This window comes from Miniopterus natalensis, chromosome 12 (genome assembly GCF_054644295.1).
Source record: "Miniopterus natalensis isolate mMinNat1 chromosome 12, mMinNat1.hap1, whole genome shotgun sequence".
In the NCBI taxonomy this organism is placed as follows: Eukaryota; Metazoa; Chordata; class Mammalia; order Chiroptera; family Miniopteridae; genus Miniopterus; species Miniopterus natalensis.
This window is the reverse complement of record NC_142092.1, coordinates 68,375,694-68,389,156: the sequence shown is the minus strand read 5'-3', so window position 1 is coordinate 68,389,156 and position 13,463 is coordinate 68,375,694. Positions and strand designations below refer to the sequence as shown.

At 42.7% G+C, this 13,463-nt stretch overlaps 1 protein-coding gene across 2 annotated transcripts in view; it reads right to left on the bottom strand.

Moving 5' to 3' along the window:
* Nucleotides 1–11,092, bottom strand: part of RALGPS1 (Ral GEF with PH domain and SH3 binding motif 1) — a 193,442-nt gene extending 182,350 nt beyond the window's left edge. The window contains exons 1-2 of one of the 2 annotated variants that reach the window (XM_016210986.2): nucleotides 10,984–11,092; nucleotides 7,705–7,812 (exon numbers count right to left, since the gene is read on the bottom strand). In XM_016210986.2, coding sequence (XP_016066472.1) covers nucleotides 7,705–7,812; nucleotides 10,984–11,040 — 165 coding nt within the window. In that variant the 5' untranslated portion in view covers nucleotides 11,041–11,092. The remainder of the gene's footprint in view (nucleotides 1–7,704; nucleotides 7,813–10,983) is intronic. The other variant, XM_016210985.2, reaches the window with a different exon arrangement.
* Between the last annotated feature and the right edge of the window lie 2,371 nt (nucleotides 11,093–13,463).

The window sequence follows — 13,463 nt, the reverse complement described above, 5'->3', positions numbered from 1 at the left end:
AAAAAGAATAGGGAATGAGACCTATACATGTGGACCTAGAAGGATGTCCATGACTGACCGATAATAAAGACAAGTCCCAGCAATGCTTTTTGCTCTGCTTTCAGCCATTGGGGAATAAAAGGACCAAGATCTATTTGTAGAGTGTCCCCAGTAAAAAATGAGGACCCTTTTAATAATTTTAAGCCTTTTTATTGTGAAATAACACACATTTACAGAAAAACCACATTAAACAAATGCATGGTTTGATGCCTTATAGATGAACACCCTGTAACCACCACCCAGGTCAAGAAATAGCCACCCCAATCAATAGATGAGTGGACAAAAAATGTGGTATATACACACTCTGGAATATTATTCAGCCTTATAAAGGCAGGAAATTCTGATACCTGCCACAAGAGGGATGAAACTCAAGGACATTATGCTAAATGAAATAAGCCAGTCACAAAAAGACAAATGCTATGCGATTCCACTTATATGAGAGTAGTGGAATTCATGGAGACAGAAAGTAGAATGCTGTTGAGGGTAGTGGGGAATGGAGAGTCCTTTAATGGGTACAGAGTTCTGGGTCTGCATGATGAATACAGTTCTAGAGGTTGGTTGCACAATAATGTGAATGTACTTAACACTACTGACCTGTACACTTAAAAATAAAGATGGTAAATTTTATTACATATAGTTTAACACAATTTTCAAAAAGAAAGTCACCTCAGAGTTCCATCATGTGCCCTGCCCCAATCACAAGTCCCTCCCTCCTGTCAAAAGTAACCATGTGGCATTTCTCCTGCCAGACCCATGGAGATTGTTGGCCAAGTGCTCCTGACATTTGGATTAATTCTGCTGTCCTAGGGAACAGAAAGGCCTTATGAAAACAGATTTGAGCTGAGAGCTCAGAGGGCCTTGGAAGTCTCTCCCAAGTGCAAGTTAATTCATTCTCTCCTGGAGAACTGGCAGGATGTTTCTTTATAATTTTATCATCCAAGTGTGTATATACCAAGGCATCACAGTGTCTTTTTAAAACTTTGATGCATATATTTAAGTTTCTTTTTAAGCTACAGGTATTCTCTCTACCTGTCTGTTCCGTATAATGTATCTGTTGAAGAATTCAGGCCATTTGACCTACACATTTCCCCATTCTTATAGTGCAGGCCAACACATTCCTCTGTCCTTGGTATTTCCTGTAAGTGGCAGCTGGAACTAGAGACTTGATCAGACACAGGTTTGATCCCTTGGCAGGACTGGAAGTGGTGTTGTGTTGTTTCATTGGGAGGCACATAATTTCTCTCCTTTGTGATGTTAATGGCTATTGATGTTCAGTGCTTAGATCTATTAATTCATTGGGGTTATAAAATGATGATATTCTAATTCTATCATTTCCCATTTATTATCTGAAATAATTTAATAAAGACTTTCTCTCATCTACTATTAGGTTACTCAGTACAGGTCAAAAGTAAAAGGCAAGACAGAGACTGGATTCTATCCTTATATTTCTCAGCTTCTGAGATAATAAATTCGTTTCCTATCATCATCCAATGATGACCTATTGCTTGATGGGTTTCGATCAATTGCAATTATTATCCTTGTGAAAGCCAAATTGTCCCATCATTAGTAGGAGCTTCCTCTAGCTGGCTCCTGAGTCCTTTTGACATGACTCTAGTTGTCCTTGATAGCTTCCTTGCTGGTATCGGAAAGATATATGAGGCTCATCTTGAACATTTCCTGTCCCAGACTTGGAATCAACCAGTTATCTGGGAAGCCACGGACTCTTTCAGTGATAAATATTATTTCAAGACCTCAATATGGAATTCATACTGATATTTTTAAATTCAAATTCAGAACACTTTCTCCCCCTAACTTACTTCTTCTGTTTTACTTCTCTATCTCCTTTCATATCAAAAATCCCAGTCTCAAGGACACCAGGTATATAAAATTATAGTATCCCACAATTATTCATTTACTTTATCCTATATTATACACACAATGGTCTCGGAAAACAATACTAATGCTACCACTCTAAGTATAATTACTGAGAAAAGTTATGAAATTTTGCATATGTTCTCTCCGTTCTCCTGCATTTTTGCAGTGTATACTGTAATAGTCACGCTATGTCTATTATATGGGTGTATATAGTCATTATATACTATGTCCTCTCCCTTTTAATCCTCATTTAGCCTTAACACTACTGTGAGTGCTTACTGCTCTCCACGAGTCTTTAGAGTGATGTCTAAAGCTTGTTCTTTAGGAGATTCCTCAGGAAGGGCTCACAGGAATAACATTCTCTGAAGCCTTGCATGTTCATAATAGTTTATTGGTGTCCTTTATTTTTTTTAAGAATAGTGTATTGATTTTTTTAGAGAGAAGGGGGAGAGAGAGAGAGAAACATCGATGTGAGAGTGCAACACTGATCGGTTGTCTCCTGCACGCCCCCTACTGGAGATCGAGCCAGCAATCTGGGCATGTGCCCTTGACCGGGAATTGAACCCAACCTTGTGCACAGGACAAGGCCCAACCAACTCAGCCACACCAGCCAGGGCTATCAGTGTCCTTTATACTTGAAGGTTTTGCTGGATATAAAATCTTTGGCTCACACTTTTTTCTTTCCTTGATTTATTTGTTATTCTATTTTCTTTTGGCAAAAAGTGTTTCTGTCAAAAAGACTGATGGTAATCTAATCTTATTTCTCTTACAACCCATTTGCTGTTTTGTCTAGATGCCCAAAGGATTTTCTTTTCCTTTAATATCCTGCAGTTTACCAAGAAAATGTCTATGGTATTGACCATTCTGGGTTAACACTGTCAGCTTCATCATGTGCTCTTTCAATATGTAATTCTTAACCTTTTTATTTTGTGAAAGTTTTCTTAAATTATAGTTGAAGTATCATTTCAGTTCCATTGCCTTTTCAGTCTCCTCTTTCAGGGATTTCTATTATCTATATGTTGGATCTTCTTTTCCTATCATCAATATTTGTCACTTTTTCTCAGTCTTATTATCTCTTTCTTCATTTATTTTGATCTTAAGATTTCTCCTGCCTTAAGGCATTTTCTGTTGGGTTTATCTATTCTTGTGTTTCTTCTAGTTTAACTTCATTTCCAAAATCATTTTTTATTCTCACTTCTCTCCTAAGTTCTGTCACCTCATTACTGAATTTTTTCTATTTCAGATTTATGTTGTTTAAGGCTTACAACATGATCTTAATGTCTCTTAGCTTATTTTGAAAAAGAATTACATTTTTCATTTGCTTCATGGCATGTCTTTCTTGTATTCTTTCATTATCTATAGGGATTCTCTCCCTAACTCTTTTTTTTCTTATAATAACTGAAAGATTTGACGGCAATAATTTCCTGTTGCTTATTTTATGTAAAATTAGTTTTCCTGAACTTTTCTTTAAAATGTTTTTATTCATTTTAGAGAGAGGAAGAGAGAGGGAAAGAGACAGAAACATCAGTGATGAGGGAGAGTCATTGATCAGTTCCCTCCTGCATGCCCTCTACCAGGGATTAAGCCCGAAACCCAGGCATGTGCCCTGACCAGGAATGTGCCCTGACCAGGAATCGGACCCTGATTTCCTGGTTCATCGGTTGATGGTCAACCACTGAGCCCTGCCACTGAGCCCTGGGAAGTTTTCCTGAACTTTTAAGAGGGAGACATGGTTCAGGGTAGCCTTCTATTTTCACATAGCTCTTCTTTTGGTTGCTTTCATATAGTGTGGTTGCTTTCCTGTAGTGTTCCGAAACACGGAGTTGCTTTTTGAGATTTCACTCACACACACACAATTTTACTTATTTATTTTATTTATTTTCCCTTAACCATAACTTCCCCTATCCTGATTATTTTGACTCCACTCACATACTGAATTTCTCTTTGGCATGGAGCCTTGTCCTGGAAGTGAGCCCTGCTGGGTTGGTTTCAAGAGATTATAGGGACCATTCCACAGATCTCGTCCACCCATCCATTATTTGAATGCTCAAAATCCCTCTCAATTTCAGTTGCTGTTCTCACATTAACCTGCCAAACTTTCCAGTGAATTCCTGTTGAAAAATTTGGGGTTCTCCTATTCTCAACTCTGCCAAATGCCCCAGTGCTTACTTCTGTTTTCTCCTGTATGGATGTTGATACTCTGCAGGTCTTGTTGATGGTGTATTCCAAGCCACTTGTGTTTTGGGTTTTATAGGGATAACTTGTCACCTAGTTTTATTGTAAATATTGTTAATGGGTTTCAGAGTTTGCTATGTGGGGATTCAGAGAGAATTAAAAACTATGCTGTTGTCACCATCTTCCAAAATCACAAATGATTTTTAATGGACTTTTGTATCTCGCTTCTTTCTTTCTTTCATATTAGACAGGAAACTAAAATACCAGGTGGTCTGGTTCGATTCCAACACCTGGCAACTCCAATGCTCCCCCAAGAGACTAAAAACTCCAGGGGACCTGGCTTCACATCTAAGCTAAAGACACATTGGCTCTGGCAGGGGAAGCACAGCTTTAGCACTGCATCCTCAGAGCATTTACCACCCTCCCTACAGTCTTCCAGCCTCAGGAAATTGGGCAGGGGCAGGCTGAGCAACACCCTAGGACTGAGACTAGAAAATCAGGCCCAAGTTTCACCATGAGTCCTGCTAGGCAGCTACTCTAGGTGCAGCCTAATTCTCTGCCATTCCTCACAGTCAACAACTGTAAAGGGATTTTAAACCTCATTATTGCTTCATTCCTTTCATAAAGCTAAAAAATACAATTCAAAAATACAACAAGCAAACAAATGCAAATAGAAATAGAAGCTCAGCCATCAGTCAGTAAGGTCCATGAGGTCTTCTAAAGGAGAGGCAATACAGCTTTGTGGCTGAGAGTATACACTAACATTGCACTGCCCAGTATGGTAGCCACTAGTCACATGCAGCTATTTGAAATGTCACTAACACTTTAAGTTTAAAATACACATTGAGCTTGGAAGAATACTTTGAAAAAAGGATACAAAGTATTTCAACAATTTTATGTTGTTTACATGTTGAAATGATAATATTTTTTAATATACTAAGTTAAAATATATTTTTAAAAGTAGTTTCACCTATTCTTTTATGTGGCTACTAGAAAATTTTAAATCACACACGTGGCTCAGATTATGTATCTGTTGGGCAGTGCTGGTCTAAAATCAGACAGCCCTGCTTCTAAATCCCAGATACATGGTGCCACTTACTGTGTAAGGAGGTGGCTTTCCTCTCTAAGCACTGACTTGCTCATTAGTATATTGAGAAGAATGAATATACCTAACTTATAATGCCATTGTGAAAAGTAAATTAGATAATGCATGTAAAACATGTTGCATAAGATACAGACATGGTTCAAAAATCAGGGCTGCCCTTATTATTACCATCCAGCATTAAGTAAGTAAATAATGAGTAGATTAAGGTTTCAGACTTGGCTCTACCCACACCTGACCCAGGCAAAATAATTAATCTCCTAGATCCTTAGTTTCTTTATTAGAAAATCAGGAGCTAATCTATGTGAGGGCTGAATTTTTTCAGTCACCATGGATTTGTGGCACACCCACTATGAGCTGGGCACTATTCTGGGCTCTAGGGAAAGAGCAATGAACAAGTCAGATAAAGTTTCTGTCCTTATGGAGTTTATATTCCAGTAGAAAAAACATACCATAAAAATATTATATAGTGTTATGTTGGGTAGTAATAAGAGATATGAACAAAATAGAGCAGGGTGAGGGAATAGCGTGATGGAGAGATGCTACTTTAGCCTATGAAAGTCCTCTCCAAGGACTGACATTTGAATAGAGGCTGAGAGACACGTGGAGAGCCGTTAGGGCTGAGGGAAGAAGCACAGGGCCCTGAGACAGGGGGATACAGCTGAGTCTGGGAAAGAAAGGCAGCCATTGCATAGCTGGGGAGCAAGGAGGTCAGGGCAGAAGAGCTGGCATGGCCAGACCACCACAGGCACAGAGACCTGGGAGCAACTCTGGGTCTCATTCTAGCACGAGGGATCCACTGAAGAGTTCTACACAGATTTTTTGTTTGTTTGCTTGTTATTTATTTTATTTAATTATTGAAAGTATTACAGATGTCCCCTTTTTTCTCCATTGACCCCTTCTATCCCACACCCAACCACCACCCAGGCCTTCCCCACACTATTGTCTGTGCCCATGGGTTACAAATATATGCATATAAATTCTCTGATTAATCTCTCCCCTCCCACCCACCCCCACCTTCCCTCTAAGATTCGTCAGTCTGTTCCATGTTTCTATGTCACTGAATCTATTTTGTTCATCAGTTTATTATATTCTTTAGATTCCACATATAAATGAGATCATGTGATATTTGTCTTTCTCTGCCTCGCTTATTTCACTTAGTGTAATATTCTCCAGGTCCATCCATACTGTCCCCAAAAGGTAATAATCCCACTTCTAGGAATATATCCCAAGAATCCCAAAACACCAATCAAAGAATATATGCACCCCTATGTTCATAGCAACGCAATTTACAATAGCTAAGATCTGGAAACAGCCCAAGTGCCCATCAATAGATGAGTGGATAAAAAAGCTGTGGGCCCAGCCGGGCGTGGCTCAGTGGTTGAGCGTCGACCTAGGATCCAGGAGATCAGGGTTCAATTCCTGGTCAGGGCACATGCCCCGGTTGCGGGCTAGGCAGCCGATCAATGACTCTCTCATCATTGATGTTTCTATCTCTCTCTCTCCCCCTCCTTTCCTCTCTCTGAAATCAATAAAGATATATTTAAAAAAAGAAAAAAAAGAAAAGCTGTGGGACATTTACACCATGGAATACTATGCAGCTGTAAAGAAGAAGGATCTCTTACACAGGTTTTAAAGGGGTCCCTGAAACACACTGAAGGAGAAGATATGTGTGCCAGGCTTAGCATGGCCTAGACAAAGTAAACGTGGGAGCAAGTGATGGCAGAGCAATGAGAGGGGCCCAGTGAGCTCCCTTAGCACCCTGGAGTGCAGGAAACCTGCTGCAGCAAGGGAGATGGGGAATAAGTGGGCTGGCAGGAAACAGTTCCCGGTGCTGCTACACCTCAGAAATGCAGCACTCTCAGCCAGGCTCGAGGTCACCCCAGGGCCACTGTCCTCCCTCTACTCTTAAAGTGCAAACAAGGAGCCAACGCTACTCCTGCTCAGGAACACCCCCTCAGTCAGACCAGCAGCAACACACTGGTTGAAGAAAAAACAAATTGTAAAAAATTTATGATTATATAAATTGCCCAAATATTATTATTTATCATTGTAAAAAAGCAGTCATTATAAAAATGTAGCACAGATAAATAAAAATAAGAAAAATTAAATTCCAATTACCTAGAATCCTGTGACCAGAAACTATAGTAAATATGTTTGGCTATATATGTCCAGATGTTTAAAACATGTAAACAACAAATCTAGGTCTTTTCTTATGCAAATATGCGTATGGTATATACTTTTTAAAATGGCACTATTCTCTATAAATTGTGCTACAACCTGCTTCTCTCACTAACTATTCATGTATATTGAGTATGCCTCCCTAGGTGGCTCATTTCTCGATTGAGAGTATCCTATCTAATGCTGTGTGGAATTTCATGAAGAATATTTTATTCAATAATCCCCTATTGTTGGGTATATGGTTTGTCTCCAACCTGAGCAAAAAGGCCGAAGCAGTGACCCTTCTAGCACCCAGTTGTGGGCCCAGCACCCACATCAGTTCTATTACTTACAGCAAACTCCTCGGGAGTAACTTTCAAGACATCGAAGACAACGGCATCGTAGCTCTTGCTGGCATAGTCGCAGCTCTGGCCCTCCAAAGAGTCTGAGCTGCTGCTGCCCTGTGGGGGACAGGGAGAGATGGTGCCACCTGAGTAGTCTGGCTGACTCCTGAGTCACTGCCTCCCACCCCTCAGAACTGAGGAGGCAGGAGTGACAGAACTGTATAATGGTAAAAGCTTGTATTGTTTAGTGCTTCACTTTGTTCCAGGCACGGTGGTAGGCACTTCATGTGCATCATTTAATTCTTGTAACAACTCTGAGTACACACTGTTACTATTCCCATTTTACAGATAAGGAAGTAGAGGCAATGTTACTTCCCCAAGGTATCTCTCAGCTAGTAGTGAAGAGCCAGAAAGTGAACCTGGTTTTGTATCTACCTGATCCCAGATCACTACTCCCCACCTGCTTCCAGCTGCCTGCGTGTTGGTGGGGTCAAAAGTACAGCCCCTCTTCCTTCAGAGAGAACAGGCCTTCACATCTTAGGGGCCAGAGGAGATCACCTCTTTTGCTATGTCTTTCAAACATTTCCTGGTTTTACCTTTTTTTCCCCCTACTTGAAGTCATTGCAGGAAATTGTTACACAAAATACTAAACTGGCTCTCAAGGCTTATTTCATGCATGGGCCACTTGGAATTCAAAGCCTGTGAGCTGATGAGGTGAGAGGCAACCAACTGGCCTTGGAGACAGGCATGAAAGTTATATTTAGTAGAGTCCCCTGTTGGGAAGAACACTGTGAGTCCTGCAAGTAAAGAAAGGGTCTCCCAAAAAAAGAGTAAGTGAAAACTCCCCAAACGTGGCCAGTTGCATGAAACCCAACACTGCAGGGATCCCAGAATGCTAAACATACCTTCTCTCCATTTCATTTAATTTCATCAAATTCTCCTTTGGGGAACCAATCACACTTACCACCCAAAAATTGTGCCCTGTTCATAAACAGTTTTATTCGTCTCAATCCACGGAGAGGGATTTTGTGGTTTCCATTAACCTCAACATCTTGGACTGGGATTTAGAGAATATGCTTTTATTAATTCCTCTTTATTTCACTCTTTCCAAAATGGCTATATCTGGAAAAACTTTGCAATCTTACTGGAAACTCGAGTGCTTTTAGGCCAGTGAGGGAAACCAATAGTCAACAACTGAAAATGTGAGGTTAAAAGGAGGAGCAGAAACTTAAACCTGTAGATTTCAATAGGCCTGTGTCATTTAGAGGTTTTACAAATGAGTCTACTATACTAAAAACTCCAAGATGATCTTAAGAAGCAGTGTCCTGTGTGGTGTGGTTAGGAGCTCCACACCAGCCCCACACCAGCTGCTGTCCGACCTCAGACAAGTGACTTCATCTTACTGAGTCTCATTCACCTGTAAAATGGCACTATTGGAACCTACTCCCCGGGGCTGTAGTGCGGGTTATATAAAGTGAAGCTCACAGAGCCAAGGGCAGAATCCTCTCCCCTCCCCGAGAGATGCTGGTTTTAGGGTTCGAAGGGCCTAGGTGGGCTCAGGCGTAGCTATTTTAGAAGTTGTTTGGATAATAGGACAGCCTCCCCTGAGGAAAACTTGTGTTACACTTTTGAAAGTAATGAAGACTAACCCTGAAACAGACTAGCCGTCTGTTTTACTCCTCTGTCCTATACACACCCTGAGCGGACAAGAACCTGTACATCACTCCACACTTCCACGCCCATCTTCCAGGAAGCAGGCTGAAGCAGGTGACAGGGCAGGTTTTCTTCAGGATGGTGTAGTGTCATCATGGTCAGGAGCACACCAGCTCGAGTCACAGAGGCCTGGCTTTGAATCCCACCCACCAGTGACCAGCTATGTTATCCAAAGCTAGTTTACCCACCTCTCCCTGCCTTAGTTTCCTCATGCACAAAACAACAGGCTTATAATATGGACTGGGGTAAAACAACAGTCCGTACCTCATGGGGTTATTGTGAGGACTAAGTGAGATAATGCCTGTGAACACGCAAAAAAAGTGCCTGCTATATATAGTCAGCACTAATCAGCAGATGTGTGCGAACGTGTCATTTAGTCACCAACATTTACTGAGAGCACTTCAATTATACATGTATCCATTCATACAACAAATGTTTACTGAGTACTTACCATGTTCTGGATACACACATACATGTATATGTGTATACACACATGTGTGCATACACACAGTATATACGTATGCATATATGCACACACACGTGTATGTATACAGAGAGGGAGAGTAGAGAAAAAAGAAGTTTTACTTTAGATGGAGTGTAAACTATAAATAGAAAAAGAAGTGTGATTCCTCTAGTTACCAAACAGAGTCCATTCCTGGGTGTCAGGTTTTATAACTTTCCTGTAATGCTCATTGCATCTACCCTAAACATACACTCATACAAGGGTCCTTGTTTAATCAAAAGTTGCCCCAAATACATTCATTGGCGGTCGTGGTGGCAGTGGTGATCATGCAGTAACTTTATTTAAACCTATGTTGGCGCCATCAGGAAATTTTAAAAGGTACCAACAAGTCTGCTTTTCAGAATTAGAGATCAAAACAGAAAAACTTTCAAAAGGTTTATAAGAAATGAATTAGTTCCTGTGAATTTCTAGCTGATTACATAGGATCATTTCAAAAGCCCAGCTCAACTATGAGGGCCTGTGAGCTCAGAACACAGCATGTCCAGTCTGTCATAGGACCAGGTGTTACGCACTGGGTGGGGTGGCATCCCCGGGCCACAGATAACACCCACTCCCCTTGTGTGCCTCTGTTCCATTACTGAACTTGGAAGGCAAACTCCCAAACCCCCAGAGAAAGGCCGTGGCCCAGCCACTCTCAGACCACCAGTCCTTACAGCCATTTCCTCCTGAGCAAGGTAAATAAGAGCACAGGGCCAGTTGGAATCACTTCTGTCTGACTTCATTCCGGAATGTGTGACTTATTTATAATCAGCAGCGGCTTTTCTGGGGAAAGGTCTGATCTCTTCTTGCCACCAAAATGGAATGTGGCACTTGCTAAGACTGGACCAAGCAGGTATTTGTTTTTCTTTGAAGAGAACGACTTCAGAAAACATACTGATCCTCAGGACTGACTGCCTCCCAAATCTCACGCCCGGCGTGGCCGGGGGCCTCAGGAGTGCTAAGAATGGCGGTATTCATGGAGCCCTGCAGCCTTGCCACCCATGACTCAGCTAGAGCCTGGGTCAGCTGAAGAGAAGGGGCGCCCACTGTCCAGATCCTCGCAGGCTCCATACCTGTGGAGTGGCGGAGGTGACCAACACGCTAGCCATCAGACCATTCCTCTTGTACATAGTCTCCAGGCCGCAGGGAGCTTCAGGGCAGCCTTTGTCGGTGACATAACCTGTCTGGAGAAGTCCTGCAAGGCAAAGGAGCTCATAAGAACCAGCCCTCAAAGACAACTAGATCCCACTCCTGGGGAAAAGTCGTTCGAGACTTGAGCAGATGACCCTAGAAGAGACGTTTGAAGAAAGGTTATAAGCTGGTGGCCTTCAAGCTAAATGTAGCCCACAACCCCAGCAGGTTTGGCTCCGTGGTTAGAGCGTCGGCCTGCAGACTGGAGGGTCCTGGGTTCAATTCTGGCTAAGGGCATGTACCTTGGCTGCAGGCTTGACCTCCGGCCCCTGGTTGGGGTGCGTGCAGGAGGTAACCAATCGATGTGTCTCACTCACATCGATGTTTCTCTCTTTCTCTTTATGTTTCTCTCTTTTTCTCTCTCTCTCCCTCCCTCCCTCACTCTTCCACTCTCTGCAAAGCAATGGGGGGGGGGATCCTTGGGTGAGAATTTAAAAATAATAATAATAAATAAATAAATGTGGCCCACAGATGTAGTTTGTTGGGCTATAGGTTTTAATATTTTAAAATTAGTCACCAATGTTTAAAACTTGAAAGGTTTCCCATAGAATTGTGGATTTCTGACTTTTCTTGAAAATAGGAATACCTGGCAGTACCTGGCCCACACTCCTGTCTGACTACCATCAGCTGTGCTGAGCAGAGGCTGCCCACCTGGCCTATGCAGGCACTAAAGTTTGTGACCTTGGTTTTAAAGTAAAGGCAGGTAAAGACGACAAACTGCTTCTACTGTGTCTTCCTGTGCACCAGACCATGTCACCAGCAATAATGTGGGCAACAGCTAATATTGCACAGTACTCGCCATGGGCTATGCATTTTATACACCTCAATTTCTCTAACCCTCACAGCCGTCCTCAGGCAGGTCCTATGATTATACCCATACTACACATGAGGAGTCTGAAGCAGAGAGAGCTAGAGTAACTCACGCTTTGGTGCCTTTGCTCATGCTGTTCCCCATCCCATCAAGCATTCAAGATCCTGCTCAAATGTCATTTTGTCTGGTCATCACACCTGGACCACCAAAAGCAAAATCAGTTGCTTTCATACCAATGTGTACAAAATTCTAGCAGAGCATTTATCATATCACTGAACATCACAGAACTATAGCCACGCCAGCTTTTTTGCAAGAAAGTGACAAGAGTAGTAGGGAGAATGTAATGGGGGAAGGGAAGGAGAAGGCAAAGGTACCAGTTGGAAGCCAACTGCAATTTTCCAGGCAACAGATGAGGGGGCTCCTCTGAACTAAGGTGGTAGCAGTGAAGTCAGAGAGGAGGAGACAGATTGAAAGACAGTAAGGGCAGAAATTCAATAGAAATTGATGAGGGAGGGAGGGAAAACAAGCCGAGGATAAATGGTTTCTGGCTGGAGGTACCAGAAGGATGGCATGTCCTTCATCAAGGGAAGGGACAGAGGTGTAGGAAAAGATGATGAATTTAATTTAGGACATGCTAGACCTGTGGTGCCCATCATATAATCAATCCTGGAGAACAAGGTCAAGCCTGAAGGTCACTGGGAAAGGTAGAAAAGAAGGAAGTATCAGTCTGATTGTCTGTATCCCCACTATGCTTCCGGCAGCCTGAGCTAGAAAGACAGACAGCACTTGTTTCTGATCTCACTCCTGCATGTCTCGCCACTGACGAAAACAGCCTAATTTATGGGCAGCAATTCTCAGACAAGTGATATTTCACATGCTAAGAAAAAAACAGAACCAAGCAGAATGGAAGATCTTTTCCAGGGCCCAGAGAAACCTCCACCCATCCACCTTCAGTCCCTGAGGCCTGGCCAAGCCCCTACTCCTCGCCAGGAACCAGACTCCCAACAAAGAAGTCAGCCCAGCCCAAGCCCCTCCCTGAGAACCCCTTTGCAACCCCACAGGTGGGCCCCCAAAGATGGGAACCAAGCCTCCAAGGCTGGACTGACTGGGCCACAGTGGCCGCCTCATTCTCCTGGGAACTCAGGACCCCAGACACCAACCTCTGCTGGTCAGCCAAGCTGAGGCACTGTACCCTCAGGAGCAGAAGTTGGCCAAATCCTGCTGGGGGCAGGGGCAGTCAGTCAGAAGGAGATGCACAGAGAGAAGCTAAAGGGACAGCGGCGTCTGAAAGAGAGCACTGGGCCCGGTTCCCACTGCTTTGTAACAAATCCTCTTTTTCATGGTCAGATAGATTTCCAAAAGACCTTGACCAAGGCTATTTCCTAAACACCAAGGTCATGCCAAGCCACCAGAACACTGACCCTGGAAACACAGGGGCCCATCTGAATGGGGGAAGATATGTGCCCCCATCAATCCATCTTTCCATCCATCCACCCACCCATCCATCCATCCATCCGTTGAGCTCCTGCGTCATGCAGGCATAGTCTAACC